General features: G+C 33.1%; 3 protein-coding genes and 1 long non-coding RNA gene across 4 annotated transcripts in view; 2 read left to right on the forward strand and 2 right to left on the reverse strand.

The window, feature by feature from the left end:
* Positions 1 to 502: 502 nt before the first annotated feature.
* Positions 503 to 6,152, reverse strand: LOC100181283. The gene is made up of 7 exons (XM_002132094.4): positions 5,379 to 6,152; positions 4,634 to 4,794; positions 4,066 to 4,175; positions 3,560 to 3,688; positions 2,619 to 2,755; positions 1,639 to 2,043; positions 503 to 1,255 (listed from the first exon to the last, which is right to left on the reverse strand). Exons 1-7 carry the CDS (start codon positions 5,413 to 5,415, stop codon positions 1,065 to 1,067), a joined length of 1,170 nt encoding a protein of 389 aa, XP_002132130.1. The 5' UTR covers positions 5,416 to 6,152; the 3' UTR covers positions 503 to 1,064.
* LOC113474505 lies at positions 1,152 to 1,632 on the forward strand. The gene is made up of 3 exons (XR_003396166.1): positions 1,152 to 1,240; positions 1,396 to 1,433; positions 1,504 to 1,632. It is a non-coding gene; the product is annotated as an uncharacterized LOC113474505 (long non-coding RNA).
* Positions 6,153 to 6,662: 510 nt separating the features above from the next.
* LOC100183632 (sortilin) overlaps positions 6,663 to 15,351 on the reverse strand; it is a 14,989-nt gene continuing 6,300 nt past the window's right edge. Inside the window, exons 7-18 of the mRNA XM_009864161.3 lie at positions 14,940 to 15,087; positions 14,529 to 14,638; positions 12,473 to 12,616; positions 11,925 to 12,036; positions 11,530 to 11,695; positions 10,818 to 11,005; positions 10,373 to 10,565; positions 9,790 to 9,904; positions 9,028 to 9,114; positions 8,670 to 8,830; positions 8,246 to 8,423; positions 6,663 to 8,026 (exon numbers count right to left, since the gene is read on the reverse strand). Of these exons, the coding sequence (XP_009862463.1) occupies positions 8,009 to 8,026; positions 8,246 to 8,423; positions 8,670 to 8,830; positions 9,028 to 9,114; positions 9,790 to 9,904; positions 10,373 to 10,565; positions 10,818 to 11,005; positions 11,530 to 11,695; positions 11,925 to 12,036; positions 12,473 to 12,616; positions 14,529 to 14,638; positions 14,940 to 15,087 (1,620 nt within the window). The 3' untranslated portion in view covers positions 6,663 to 8,008. The remainder of the gene's footprint in view (positions 8,027 to 8,245; positions 8,424 to 8,669; positions 8,831 to 9,027; positions 9,115 to 9,789; positions 9,905 to 10,372; positions 10,566 to 10,817; positions 11,006 to 11,529; positions 11,696 to 11,924; positions 12,037 to 12,472; positions 12,617 to 14,528; positions 14,639 to 14,939; positions 15,088 to 15,351) is intronic.
* LOC100186830 (dynein regulatory complex subunit 5-like) overlaps positions 12,396 to 15,351 on the forward strand; it is a 19,357-nt gene continuing 16,401 nt past the window's right edge. Inside the window, exon 1 of the mRNA XM_002132066.4 lies at positions 12,396 to 12,407. The gene's annotated coding sequence lies outside the window, so the exon portion shown is untranslated. The remainder of the gene's footprint in view (positions 12,408 to 15,351) is intronic.

Genomic DNA, 15,351 nt, shown 5'->3' on the forward strand with positions numbered 1-15,351 from the left:
CGTTCGCAAATTTCATTTACTTATTAAATTTGTTTGTTGTTCCTGAATGGACGATGTCTTTTGTCTTTTCTCATCAACAGCCGTCCCCATGGCAACGGCAAATGATACGCGGCAATATTTACACAACGGTTGGTTACTTCTTGTCGACTTAACCACAATTTGCGGGCGGGTACGAGTGGATAGTGATTGCTGTTTGCCGAGCAGTAAAATTAACTGACGTAGCTGTACGAATCGGTGACGCAACGCATCTGTCTTTGAAGTTTATCGTCTGTCTCAAATGGATCATTATGATTCACTCGTACCCGGGCGGTGGATTGCAATAAAATATCCTTTGCGCATTAAACAAAGTGAAGATAAGAGAGTAAAACACACACCGATAAAAACCTGTCGAAGAAATCAATTAGTGAAGTTTGCGTTTTGTCTCTCGGGCTTATGAGAAGCGCAAAGCGATACCAGGTGTATGTTTTCAGTCGTCCAGCAACATGAGGTCAATCAATACATATGTTTGCAAACACTGGTGATTCGGTTTATTACGTAATTCGCTTCGAACAAACAAACAAAGAAAAAACTATTACACTGCCCAAATAAGAAGACACATTTGCTAGGAAAAAGTTTTGCTTTTTGTTTAAGTAAAAGCGCAGGAGAATTGCACATCATGATTGCAATAGCGGTAATGTTTCAACGGTATCTAAGAATATTTATTGGGTAAATTTTATTAGCTAATTGCTGTAATTAACTCGTATAGATCGGTTAATTGCTTGCGTAGTAATGGTTTTATGTAAAATAAATTATCAAGGCAAACGAACAACACTGAAAACAGACGCATGTTACACAAACTTATAACTACAATGAAAAAATCAATAAACGAATCAAACAGTTAAATTCGCTGCCAAACGCACTCCATAAAATAACGCGCTTTTAAAGTGAATAACTACACCTATAAAGACTCTCAACGTTCTCGCTATTTTTAAATAGTTTTATTTTTATTGTAAAAAAAAATATTTGTAAATTTTTGACAATTCCGTTATCACATCAACTCAAATTTTCTGCAAGCTATTTAGATTTTACCCCTGCCTTGTTCCGCACGGTGGCGCAACGTTGTACGGGTGGTCGCAGCGACGTATATCAGGATTATACACGGTGCCAGAACCACATCGCATTTTGTATGGTTTCATATAGGAGTTCCAACATTGGTAGAAACGATCACAATCATCGTTCACGGGAAGTGGTATCATAATAGGTTGGTTTTTGCAACCTGTTGCATATTTTTTGTGGTGTAAGGAGATTAAATAACATGACATAAATTTTATTTGTAATAGGACGGGGAAGGATGAAATACCTTTTTCAAAATAACATAAAATATATTTTTTCCGAGATTAAATAAATTTACATTAGGATGGGGAAGATGGAACGCCTTTTTATTCTATTTTCGGGTACAAAATAATATGACATATTCTATTTTCCCGAGGTTAAATAACTTGACATAAATTTTATTTATAATAGGGTGGAGGAATATGGGACACTTTTTCATTCTCTTTTCCCGTACCATTTTGCAGTAAACACTTTTTACTACGAAACGGGACGAGAAAATAGAATAAAAAGTTGTTCCATCTTCCCCCATCCTACTATATCACTTACTTGTTATCTTGTCGGCTGGAGGAACATTAGCTGGAGAATATGTTGTTGTTGTTGTAGTTGTGGTGGTTGGCCAAATAGTTGTTGTTCTTGCTTTTGTTGTTGTTGTTGTCATTGTAGGTCTTCTTGTTGTTGGCCAAACAGTTGTTGTTGTTGTAGGTCTTCTTGTTGTTGGCCAAACAGTTGTTGTTGTTGTAGGTCTTCTTGTTGTTGGCCAAACAGTTGTTGTTGTTGTAGGTCTTCTTGTTGTTGTTGTAGAAGTTGAACTGCTTGACACTGTGCTTGGAGCAGGGAAATTCCCAGGTGGTGGAACACCACCAGCAACAGCCACATCAGCACATCCATAGAATTCTTCTTGTTGCCCCAAACCTATTCCACTTTCACCATTTTCGGTCCCCCAACTATTACCTTTGTAAATAGAGGTCCCCACATTTGATAATAAACAAAGAGTAAACCAATTGTAGACATTATAAATGTAAAATTGTTATATTTAAAATTACTTTCTATTCTATGTGGGTGAGGTCCTTGTCAGGGACCTAGGTTTTAGGCCAGATTTGGCCCATCACCCGAACACCCTGGAATCTTAATGTAAGTCGTTACATTTGGCATTGTACTTGCATACAAATTGTACACAACATTATAAATGTTAACTTCCTACATTAAGATGTAACATGGTTTATCAAAGGTTTTATGAGCAAGTACTATTCTTTAAAACTTTGTTTTTCTAAGCCCCAATTTTATATCGAACTAATTCAATCCAGTTTTAAGTCATAGTTAAAATGTTTAGTTTGAAATGTACTAAAACCTGAGATTTAGGCCAGATTTGGCTTATTACCCCAACACCCGGAAAGTCCATTTAAGTCACACATGCGACCGGTGCCGCTCTACTAAAACTGTTAACAAAACATTACAAAGTTTCATCCTAAATTTTTAAGTAGATTTTTTACACAACTTTACTATTTGTGCTGGTCCAGCCATCTTACCTGTTCTATATCTCCACTGTAATACACACTGTTCACAAACAACATCTGTTGGAAGCTGAACATTCATGTTGTAACTTTGTGCTATGGATGATGTTATTGGATATCTGGTCTCATGGTTTTCAAATGACAAGAGATGTCTGATAGTGAAATATAAATGCATGTAAGTATCGTATAAACATTGTTTTTTTACTAGATTATAAAGCAGATTATGCCTAATATGTATTTCTATTCTGTGTGGGTGAGGTTCGTGAGGACCTGAGATTTAAGCCAGATTTGGCCCATTACCCCAACACCCTTGTACGTGCGGAAGTGACGTGTTGGTACCGCCGTCAGTGTTGGTACTGCTGTTAAGCATTGAACCGGGAACACTTTGGTCTTCGATGCAGGCGCCTAAACCACTGAGCCACGGCGCCGGACCAAAAAATATGTAACTTTGAGGTGAATGTTTTTGATGTATGGCTGACAATTTAGAAAACTCATTAGTGACCACTGAATTGGAGTAATTTCTATTAAGTTTCTTGTCCAAAGACATATACGCCCACAATGGTAGCAGCGACGAGTCTTAAACTCGTAACCTCTGAGTTATAGTCTGTGTTACAGGTCCCATGGTGTACCACACTGCAAGACTTTAGCACAGAAAACCAATTTACTGTATAAAGGAACCAGCAAACATTTGCCTCAACAGATTGCCAGAAATAAAGCCATCTGCTTATCCAGAGTGCAACAACTTTGGCAACTTGACTGTACCATAGAACTAGCAACCATAGGTAACAGCATACATGACTTGAACCAACAAAAAATTCATGTATGCTAGTATAATAACATTAATAATAATAACTATAATTTGTCTCCCAATTTTGGTTGCAAAGCTTTAGAAAAGGAAAAGACAGGATATAGCGGCAAAACAACAATTTTAATCAATGCACGACAAAAATACTCACTGATCCAGGCATTCATGGGTGATAGGTTTTTCAAAGTTATTCCACGGACAAATCCTGAACTCAAAATAACCGAGATGAGGTGCTGTGAGCTCCACCGTGACTGGTACAAGTTGTCCACGCTGGTAGTTCCTATATAACATAGGCCCATCAGTGTGGCTTTAGAATAAATAGTAATATGAGCAACTAATTTTTTAAGTGTTAGCACCCAAGATTAGGTTTGTTACTTCGCACTTTTTTTATGAGTTGGTTTGTAGCACTTAATGCGAATAACAGGGGTGGACCTGTTGTCCGTCTGTCTCTCCGTCTGAATATTCACAAGCTCATACATACATTTATAACTGCCAATCTGACAAGTTTAGTTCATGTTAAAAATTTGGACTTGGAAAAAAGTTTTGGAGCTTAACAAACAAATATGTAAATATGAGAAGATTAAAGGGCTTGGCAGTAATTCAACACCCATTACCATTATAAGCTTATAAATGTAATCGAATAGATGATAAACATACCTTGTGACAAAGCCTTGAGCAAATTTCCCTCCTGCCTCATTTTCGCGAGGTTCAGGATCATTATATGGATCACCACACACTCCACATCGGCCGCCATTTGCAATTTGATTCTGTATGTTACCATTTTAGGAATTAAAGCTTTTCAAAAGTAGAATTAAAAAAAAAATTCTTTAATTAAAAAAGGCTTTTTTTCTAAAATTTGTGTATTTTTAGAAAAAAAAAGTTATATTACGTTATTATTAAACAACAATATAAACATAATATAAGTAATGCATATATTTTTCTATGTATGTTATATATGGAACGGCACATATGAAATCTTAAATATAAAGTTATGTTAAATATTTTTATGTAATCCTAAAAACTACAATAAAGCAAAAAAAAAACTTTTTATATATTTCTTCTAAAACGATAGTGAAGATCATAATATTGAAATAACGGAGAGAAGGGGTATCCAACAAACTAAGAGTTGTTTTACTTTAAATTATTGCATAAAAAGTGTAAAAGAGGAAAAAAAGTGACAAAAAGTACAACCAAACCCACAAGACCAACAAAAAGTTAAACTTACAGATCTCCCCCCACAGTTCAGGCCCATGTCGTTATAATTTGCAACAATTATGTTCTTATATGGTCGTATCTCTGGGTCATTTATTCTGCGGTGCATGCTGGACCTGCTAGGGGGTTCCATCAACCTACCATGGCCTTCTGCCAATCCCAATTGCTTGGCGCCTAAAATATATTAAATAATGTAATTAGTTTGAAAATTAAAAATTTGTTTTACAATTAGTTTGATTTTTCAAAAACATTAATATTGTTTTATCAGTTTGTTTGGGTTTTTTATTGCAAGCTTTCATTAGTTTTTCTGTTGTTGGTGTTTTTATTTATTACCAAACTGCAAAAATTAAATTAAACTGCCGAAAATATTAAAAAAACTAAAACTATTCACAAAAAACATAAATTACAATACTTCTGGCAAAGTTTTATTTCATTAGTAATAAAAATAATATTTTAATCGATGTAATCTTGGTTATCGTATTCAAACAAAATTTATGCTAAGCTACCATAAATAATCATTTTAACAATATATAACTTATTACAAAATAGTTATGATAGGGTGGAGGAAGACGGGACAGCTTTTCATTCTATTTTTTGTCCCATTTGGTAGTAGACAAAGAACATTCAAAGAATTCTAAAACCGTATCTTCACGACTCTTGTAGACCTTTTTTAACTGTTTAAAACACCATCAGGATACTATGCGCTAAAAGTGCCCCAAATCCCCCACCCTACTATATACAGCAATGAGTTTACTTACCGAGAAATATGCATAAACAGAATATCCAAACATCCATCTTGTAGTTAGACTGCTAACTAATGTTGTACATATTGTTTACATGTGTGTGGGATATAATATAGCTCATATCAATGGAAATTTTCATGACGTTCTATAAATGACAGGATATCAACTTTTGAACCATAAAATGATGACTCATTCTTGGAATGAAGCTAAAAAATGTGACGAGTCATCAGGCATTGTTTTGGAAAAAGCCTTTTTCTTTTTATGAATTGTTATTAAGGTGTAACAGTGGGGGATTTCGTTAACAACACTTGCTATCAAAGGATTGACAAAATCACATCTAATTTCGTGATACACATATGTTGGGATACATTAAATCCTGCTGCAAGTAAAACACACGTCAAAGAGAAATACAAAAAAAAAAAGTTAAATCATTATTAATAAAACAGACATTTTAGTAAAAACATGCCGGTTCATTAAATTTTTTTTAATCTCATTTTTACATTTTACTCCGCATTGTTAGATTGCTCATAGCACCCCCACATATTATACATGCCTTATGTGGGCGAGCAACAATCTATTGACTGAATAAATACAACCACACAGTTACATATGGTGTCATCACCTATAAAAAAGTTACTAGAGTAAGTTAAAAAAAACAAACAATTTTTGAAACAGCATTACCCGTTCTAAATGTATTGGTATTATGATATAGAGCTTTGGGTGAATGTATCGATTTTATCTTACTTATCCTTGCTTGGTGGGGCAAGAACAGACTTTATAACACAAATGTACTATTCATACACCTAGTGTCCTTACATGTCACCATGTATGTAACTCGTAAGTGCCCACCAGGTTGTAGCAATTGCGTTAAATGTTTTTCTCAAGGACACACACGTCACAATAATAATATCGTCAAAGCTTATACCCTCAATCTCTGGTCTAATGTCATACGCTCTAACCAGTGTGATGGACACAACTATACTCTACAGTGAACATATTCTATAAATACAAGCTAAATTGGATAAACTACCTATTTTTTATGTATCCTTACAATTACAGTAACAAAGGTATTTACATTTATAAGTTTTCGTAATTAGTTTTAGACTAGGCGATAAAACTAAACTTCATTTGTGTCTCAAACACAAAACACTTTGCAAAATACTGTGAGAAAACTTTTTAACTAACTGAATACATTTTTAAAATAAATGATATTATCCTCTTGTTTAAGTAAAATTGATTTCTTGCAGCAACTAATACCTGTAAACATACACTAAAAAGGACAGAGTCAAGTAACAAACCTTTTGTTGGAACAATACGTTGTATTCTCGAATACGAATAATCATAATAAGTATCGCATGCAAATCTAAGGCACAAATAAAAGACACAGATTACATTTTAAGACCATGAGAAAATTTTAGATCAGACTTTAAATTATACACATCTGCTTGAGACTAGTATGGCTCCCATGAGGCCAAACTAACAAGTCAAAAACTAACTTTCCTTTTGCCATTATTGTTCTTGATGTGTTAATATTATATCAACAGTGGATTGAATACAAATTGCACCAGTTTTCTACAAGTGCCTCTTTATTTAATGATATAGTAGGGTGGGGATAGATGGGACACCTTTTTGTACTATTTTCTCGTTTCATTTGGTAGTAAACAAAGAACATTCAAAGAATTCTAAAACCCTATCCTCACAACTTCTATAGACCGTTGTTAATTGTTTAAAACACGATCAGGATATTTTGATATTGTGGTAAAAGTGTCCCATCTTTCCCCACAGTACTATAATTTCCTTGTTTCAATATAATTTCTTATTTGGTAAAGAGTTAATTAACCTTAGAACTCATTACCTACTAATACCAAGTACATATATATTCGTAATGACGCACTTTAGTTACAACCTCAAAATAGAATTAAATTTTAGATAAATGTACATTTCGTGCAAAATTTACACCATGATTATTACTGTAGTACTAAATGAAAATTTGGATATTTTATAATAACAATATTCTTTATAAATCATTGCAGTGCTTTACCACAAGATCAAATAGACTTACTATCTTTAAATTTGAAAAACATAGATTTGAAAAAAACATAAAAATCAGGAAATATGGCCTTGAGATTGGTACGTACTAACAACTTCTTAAAAAAAATAAATAACGTCAAAATGAAGCATTCACATTTTTGTGCATTTTAAAATAAAAATCGAACAGGGTGGAAAGTACATGTTTGGTAATTTGTAAGTGGAAGAAATAATGAACAATCTTTTGCACCAAGAATGTATGACCACATATAAAACCCATGTTACAACAATACAACTTTTTATATAGGGGGTGGGGTAAGATGGGACACCTTTTCATTCTATTTTGTCATCCCATTTGGTAGTAAATAAAGAACATTCAAAGAATTTTAAAACTATATCCCCATGATTCCTGTAGATCGTTGTTAAATGTTTAAAACACGATCAGGATATTTGGATATTGTGTGTTAAAGGTGTCCCATATACATTAGACTGATATACAACATTTGCGACTTAAATCTCTATGTAAATATTAATGTGGGTAAAAGTAATTCACTCACTGCGAAGTAGAGATGGCGATCTGTGCATAGTTTGTTCGAATATTCCGAATAATGGCGGTGTCACGTTACAAGAAGATCCTGAAATAAAGCATTTGAAATTTTTCCGTAATTTTTCGAAATTTAAGTTTTTTTTGTCTGTTTTGAAATTATTGAAAAATATAAATAAAAAACATTGCTCCAAAATCTATACGCTAAGCAATTTTGAACAAAATTTTGAATAACAAAAACAAAAAAATGGTAAAAAACAAAAACGTCACTAATAAAAAGAAAACAATAAAAAAACAGAAACAACTTTACCTCATCTGAATCGTCATGGTAAGAAATAATGGCGCCATTTTTCGGAGGTCCGCCATTTGGCATTTCAACCAAAACTGCTTCGTCATCATCCATGATGGTTGCCGTGCCAACTAATCGTGTGTTTGCTGAGTCATCGGGAACCTCTTGTGTGATTGGTCGATATCGAACTTTCATTAAACTAAAAAATATATTTTTTTAATGAAGATTTCAATAAAATTAAAAAAAAAACTTTCTTTATGAATAAACTGACAAAAATTTAAGTATTAGTAAAAATTTAATTTAATTTTCAAAAATACAAAGAATTGAAAACTCTAATAAAATTCTGACAAAAACTCTGAATAAATAAATTGACAAAAATTTTACTATTAGCAAAAATGTGATTCAATTTTTAAATTTTTTATTTTTATCGCCAAAAATTACTCACAGGCTTCGTTTCTTATAAACGAGATACACGAGAGCGCCTCCTAGTGCGAGAACCACAATGACGAGAAATATGATCCAACCAGTGTGAGGATTAGAGTGAGGTTTAACGTAATCAACGAAAAAATCTTTATCCACTCCAAAGTTATCTTTCACTTCTTCAGTCTGCAAAGAACAATTTTCTCGTTTATATTCCAGATTTAAAAAAATTTGAAAAAATTTGAATAAAAATTCTAAAAAAAAAAAATTTTTGGAGAAAAAATTTTTTAAAAGAAAATGGTTCAGCTAAAAATTCTTACAAAACAATTTTTTTAATGATATTTAGCAACAAAAACATTCGAATATGACATAATAAAACTTACTCTTGCGCAACTTTTCTTCAGAGATTCAACTTGGTGATTTGGATTGAATCCACCTTGGCATTTATCACCTGGTATTTTACGATAACCCTGTAAAAAAACACCCAATATATTACACAAAAAAAGACGATAATAAACAGTTAAATAATAAACCATAAAATGATAATGCTCAGACATAATGTGCCACTATGGCCTAAATCCCAGGTTCCCTGAAGTGCCTTGCTGTAGGACCTTCACCTTATCCATATAGATTTAAATATCATAATACTAAATGTTGGTTTTCCCTTTATGTCATATTCAGTCAAATAGACTTTTAAAACAAGTTCAAAAAATTTTTGAATATAAAAGTATGAACAAGTGAATGCATTTAACTTATTTATCCCGTGACAGGAAAACACATGAGCGTCTATTTACCACTATATGGCTGACTTCTTCTGTTTATTTATTATGGCTGACAATTTAAACAACTCATTAGTGACCACTGGGTTAGAGCAAAGTCAGATAAGTGTCTTGCCCAAGGACACAAGCTCAACAGTATATATAACAAGCATTTAACTTTGTTCCCTAGTTACAATGCAAGCGTCTAAATAGACTTTCATGGACCAATAACAGTTTATCTTTGCCCCCAACCTTATAACAATAAAAGGGCTTATCTCCTTGCAGAAATATGAAGTTCAGATGAAAAAACTGTTTAGATGATAAAAAATATGCAGCTGGTTTGTAGGCTGCAGGTTGACCTAAATCACTAAACTGTTCAAAATTCACCTTTGTCAGAATGACTTCTTCCGTTCCTTCAATACAAACATCCATGTTTGTGTTCGAAGCCGATGTATCGCGTACACATGTTCGACCATCAGTACTTCGTGTGTAGCCATAATCACTGGGGTAAGAATAATGCAATTGAACCACTTTTAGTGTTACGCTACCCTTCTACAATCCTGCTACTTAGACTACAAGCAAAAAATGATAGGACATTTGATTTGGTTAGAGGGTCCAATATGAAAATCTTTTTTCTATGCTATTTTTTCAAAAATATATTTTCATTTTCAATACAATTTTTTTGTATGAAATTGTCTTTTGTATTAAAATATTACTAATGTTCGTCTAAGGTAGGCGACAAGGGCTTTAATGGTAATGAATTGAAGATCTTTCCTTGACAGCTCAGTCAAGGTTAGATAGTCCCACCAAACGCTAACATATTCTATTCTATGTGGGTGAGATACCAGGTGTGGCCTTCCATGGGTCCTAAGATTTAGGCCAGAATTGTTCCATTACCCAACACCTGGGGTGCTACTGCATAGACCTCGCATTTACAAAACTTATTCTAAATTCTCAACATTCTATTTACCATAAATAGTCCAAATTACGACACGAGCATGTCTCATGGGTTGGAATCGCTTGCAGAGCGTTACTGTTCGTACAAATGGTTCCTTTTTTCCTTCGAATAAAAGATTGTTTTGACCCAAGCAAACAATTATCATTAAGGCTGGCAAGCGTGTTGGTTTCATGGGCAATCCACTTCATGTAATCATCTCTGGTACCTGGTGGGATATTTAATATTAAAATAGTAGTTCATTTGAAACTGGAAAATAACAGAGTGAAGATACGGTTTTATATTTTTTTGAATGTTTTTTATTTACTACCAAATTGGATGAGAAAAAGGAAATGCATCCGATCTTCCCCACCCCATTAAATATATATATATTTTAAATTTTTGACTGATATGCCTAAAATTTAAGTTTAGTTTTGATAAGAAATACTTGAAGAAATATAAATTAGCAGCAAAAACTCACATTGAGACCCCATAACTGCTTTGAAATCCACAGTTACAACCATCCACATTCCGTCTCCATTTCTATCCCAACCCCATATTGTTAGGTCGGTCGTTTTCTCTCCTTGTTCGGGGGAAACCCCGGTTATTTGAATTGGGGTGTCAGAAAAATTAAATGAATGCCAACATTGGCCTTCATCTAATGAAAACCTGGGAAAATAAGTTTTTGTTGTTGTGTGGTGCACACTATGTATTTGGACGATTTGTGACAAATGGCAACTAATTTTTATTCAACATAAATATTACGTATATTGTGTGTCATTAGACTGCACACCATGCACGGTATCATTATACACTATATGCCAATGCCGTTAGATTATAAAGTTTGAAACATTTGTGCGTGGTTGTTTTTTACTACATTTTCTACAATTTGCACGACCGCTATTACTTGTTTTAAGTGTCTTGCCCAAACGGATATATGCGGCTGGCAGCAGCAAGCTTTGAACACAGTAGCCTTGAGTCAAGTACCCTAAACACCCACTTAATACGATGATATAATCACCTATTCATGTCCTAATGTCTAATCCAAACAAAAAAGTTTCATACGTCATATTTAAAAGCTAGCGCGAAGTGTATGAAACAGAACACCTGTGTTATAACGAGTGTTATTTCCAGATAAACCAGGGTTTATTTTAAACGACCCACCACATTTCAGCCAGGTATTCACTACTTACTTTATAATATTCGTTGGTGTAGATTGTGATGGGATGGCCCACAACAGACCCCCTCTATCCCCTATCCCATAGTAATGAGGTCCATCAAGTTGCGGAGGTTGTGACCACGAGTAACCACCATCGTCACTCACATAAACTTTGGGTGGGTTGAAATTTAAACCATCACCTGTAAAAAAAAATATTAGTAATTTTTTTTTTAAATGAGTAAACAATTACTAAAAAATAAAAATATGAACCCCCAATAGTTAAGATACGTTTTTATAAATCTTTGAATTTTCTTTGTTTTCTATGAGACAATAAAATAGAACGAAAAGGTGTCCCATGTTCCCCCACCAAACTATACATTCTGAATATTGTATTGTAAGCATAAAAAGTAAAATGCGCAAAGTACCAACCTATGTTTCCATGGGCAATAATTAATCCAACGGTGTTCTTGCTGGATAGTGGTAAGGCAGGTAGAGCAACATGCTTTGAAGCGCTGAAGTAATTATGGAGTTGAAGGTTGCACTGTAGATGTATAGAGTCATATTAGTTAAAAGTGGATGATAGCTTGAGAAGTGATAAAACTTAACTTGTTGTATTGGGGGCTAAACTCATGTTAACAGTGGTCCACAGACCATTTAAGGGCATAAAAACAGAATTTTGTTAAACATGTAAACATGTGTATAAAAACTTGAATTTTGTTAAACATACATTTTTACCATTTAGTGATGAGTATGAAAGTTAAAAACAGGAATTTTGTTGATCATTTAAATTTGTGTATAAAAACACCAATTTTTAACTTTATTTCGGTTTAAAAAAATTTGGGTAACAAAAAATTAGTTTAAAAAAGCTAATATCAAGGCAATGCTGATTAAGCCTATATATATTTGAATAGGGTAAAAGGTACAACCTATTGCAAACAAATAATCCAAGTTATTTAACATTGACAAATCACACTTACAGCTTTTTCTGTTGCTGCACATTTACTACCCGCAGGTGCTGTAAGTGTGTTCCAAGTTCCTCCTTTATCGAATGTAATTAAGGAATGAACGGTTTTGTCCTCACTTAGTTGGGACGTGATATACACACCAGGCAGGGATAAAACCTGAGAGTTCAAAAATCACAATTTTAATTTTTATATGGGTGAGGACACCGTGAAGTCATGGGTGCCTAAGATGCATGGCCTTGAATGTTAGGATAACCTATGCAAAAAATATAGATAGTAGATACACATAAACTCATAAGCAGTGGCACAGCCAGTGGGAGTTAGCGGGTCGCGACTCCTCCCCCCCTTATAAACCCCCCCCAAAAAAATTAATAAATAATTTAAAAAAAAATTGTTTTGAAATTTTTTTGATTAAACCCTTCCTCCCCTTATTTTTGGCTGCGCCACTGCTTATAAGGTATCAGTTATACTGGTGAGAGGTGATTATAATGTGATTTAGGTCAAAGCTGTGCAGTTTTACCTACAAACTAAATAACAAAGTAGGTATTTCTAGTGTGTGTGCTAGATTAGTTTTTAAACTAGAAAAACCTGCTGTCTAGATGTTGTATATCAAATTGGATGAAAAAAAATTATATATACACAAATATTTTATAAAAGTTTAAGTATTATAACATGATTAATACACCACAGTGCCTAAGACACATAGGCATAAAATAATTAATATGTTTTGATCTAGATAAACTGAATTTTTAATCTATTTATTTTATTTACTGATTTTTTTTTAAGAAACAAATACTACTGTTTTTTTTACTGTTTATTTTTACCGATTTTATTTTAAGAAACTGATGCTAACATTAGTACATTATATATGTTGGCATGTCTCAGTTACATAACTATAAAATATTACCAACTGGTGTTATGATCAGTTAAATATTAAAAGTACAATGTACTACTTAATTCAATGGTGTTAGCTGTTTCCTGTCAGCCACACATGTTTACATGTTTTAAAAAAGATTCGAATAGGAAATATTTAATATGCTGATTTCTGCTAACAGGATTAGTTGCCTAACAGTGTGTGCGACTGCAGGATTGTGTTTTTTTCACTTATTCCAGCCTTCTAGGTTAGGACTCCAGCAAATTGAAAAAAATGTCTTCTTTTGGTACTTTTTACATTGCCCAATTACTAAAATTAGGCACACACAAAAGTTGTACACACTGTAATAGAAGCTACAAAGAAATTAATCCAGTTTGATATATTTATATAGTAGTGTGGGAAGATGGGACCACTTTACAATCTATTTTTTTTCTTGTCTCATTTGGTAGTAAACAACAAAATTCAAAAAATTATAAATGGTACTCTCACGACTCCCATACACCATTGTTAATTGTTTAAAACTCGATATGGATATTTTGATATTATAAAATAATGTGCCCCGTCTTCCCCCACCTTACTATATTTGTATAATTGACTTTATGATACAACATGTAAATAAGCCCGACACCAGGAAATTGCTAAGACCATTGAACCAAGTAGCACATTGTACTATTAATATTCAATTGATTGATTGTAATAACGATTGTGTATCACAGGCTGTTTACACGTTAGTGTATAAAGGTGTTCATTTTTAAGCACCTGTGCCGTAACCTCATCCATATATTATGGTTATAAATAATTAAATAAAAAGGTGCCACATTGAATACTGAACATGAAGTGATATTTTAAAACAACACCAGTATAATATGAGGTATATTTGTATTAAAAAATGTCTTGTATCGTGTAGTACTACAAAGAGTGTTTAAATCTCCCCAAAAAAGAGTGTCTACCCAACTTAATCTACCCAACTACCCAACAAAGAATGTTTTAATCGAAGGTATTTGATCTAGATTGAACAAAGCCTATACACTAGAAAGAACAAACCAATCAAAATGCAATTAACTTGAAATTACTTTTAATATTTTAACAAAAAAAAAAGTTAACAAACTAATAACAAATATATATATTCTAATATCAATACCTCTTTGGTACAATTTCTATCATGTTATATATGTAACAAGATGCTTAATTTCTCACCTTGTAAAAATCTGTGATTCCTTTATTGTTTGGGTAAAGATGATTTGAAAGTGACTTTGAAAATATAATTCCCCGCTCATCAGAAGTATATATGGTTCCAAAACCAGTGTCTGTAAAGAGTTCATAAAGGCAGTGCAGAAAAAAAAGTTAAATTTAAACAAAAAGCAGTCCAGGAAAAAACATACCTTGACTGACATAAATAATAACTCACATAATAGGAAACGCGTAAGATTGGTTTCAAACTACACCATTATGACTTTTTTACTATTTTCTAAGCGGAGGGGTTCTAATTTTACAAAAAAAAAAATACAAAAGAAAAGTTTTTTTTTTAATATTTTAAAAAAAATATTCAAAGGGGGTTTGGCCCTCATGACCCCCCCCCCCTTGTATAGGCCCCTGCAAAGCACTTACCACCCTCTACATCCACATGAATAAACACCATATCTTCACTCATGTCAAGGAGGGAATAGAATTGCTTTCGGTTAATAAGTGGAAGTTGTGCAGCATCCCATGAATCGCCGTGGTTTTTTGACACATGCATTACACGACTGCCGTTTTTCTAGAAATTAAGAATATTCAAATTTACTACTAAATTTCACTATTTTGATAATATTTTTTACAATGTTTAACAATTATATTTTATGTTGTTTAGGTAGGATACAGTTCTTATAGAAAATTCTTTAGGAACTTAATATTGTTGTAAACAATTTTGTTTCTTTACGTTACTATTGTTCTAAAAACCAAGAAAATTCGAATTTACTGCTTAATTTAACTATTTAATATTTTTTGGCAACATTCATCAAAAACCATTTATGTTGATTAA

This window comes from Ciona intestinalis, chromosome 1 (assembly GCF_000224145.3).
Source record: "Ciona intestinalis chromosome 1, KH, whole genome shotgun sequence".
NCBI classification, from domain to species: Eukaryota; Metazoa; Chordata; class Ascidiacea; order Phlebobranchia; family Cionidae; genus Ciona; species Ciona intestinalis.

Excerpts from the sequence above, each read along its gene's own strand:
- LOC100181283 (XM_002132094.4), bottom strand. The coding sequence starts at position 5,415 with ATGGATGTTTGGATATTCTGTTTATGCATATTTCTCG. Across the intron at positions 3,689-4,065 it reads GCTCAAGGCTTTGTCACAAG|GAACTACCAGCGTGGACAAC; the intron begins GTATGTTTATCA and ends TATGTTATATAG. Across the intron at positions 1,256-1,638 it reads TCCAGCCGACAAGATAACAA|GTTGCAAAAACCAACCTATT; the intron begins GTAAGTGATATA and ends AATATGCAACAG.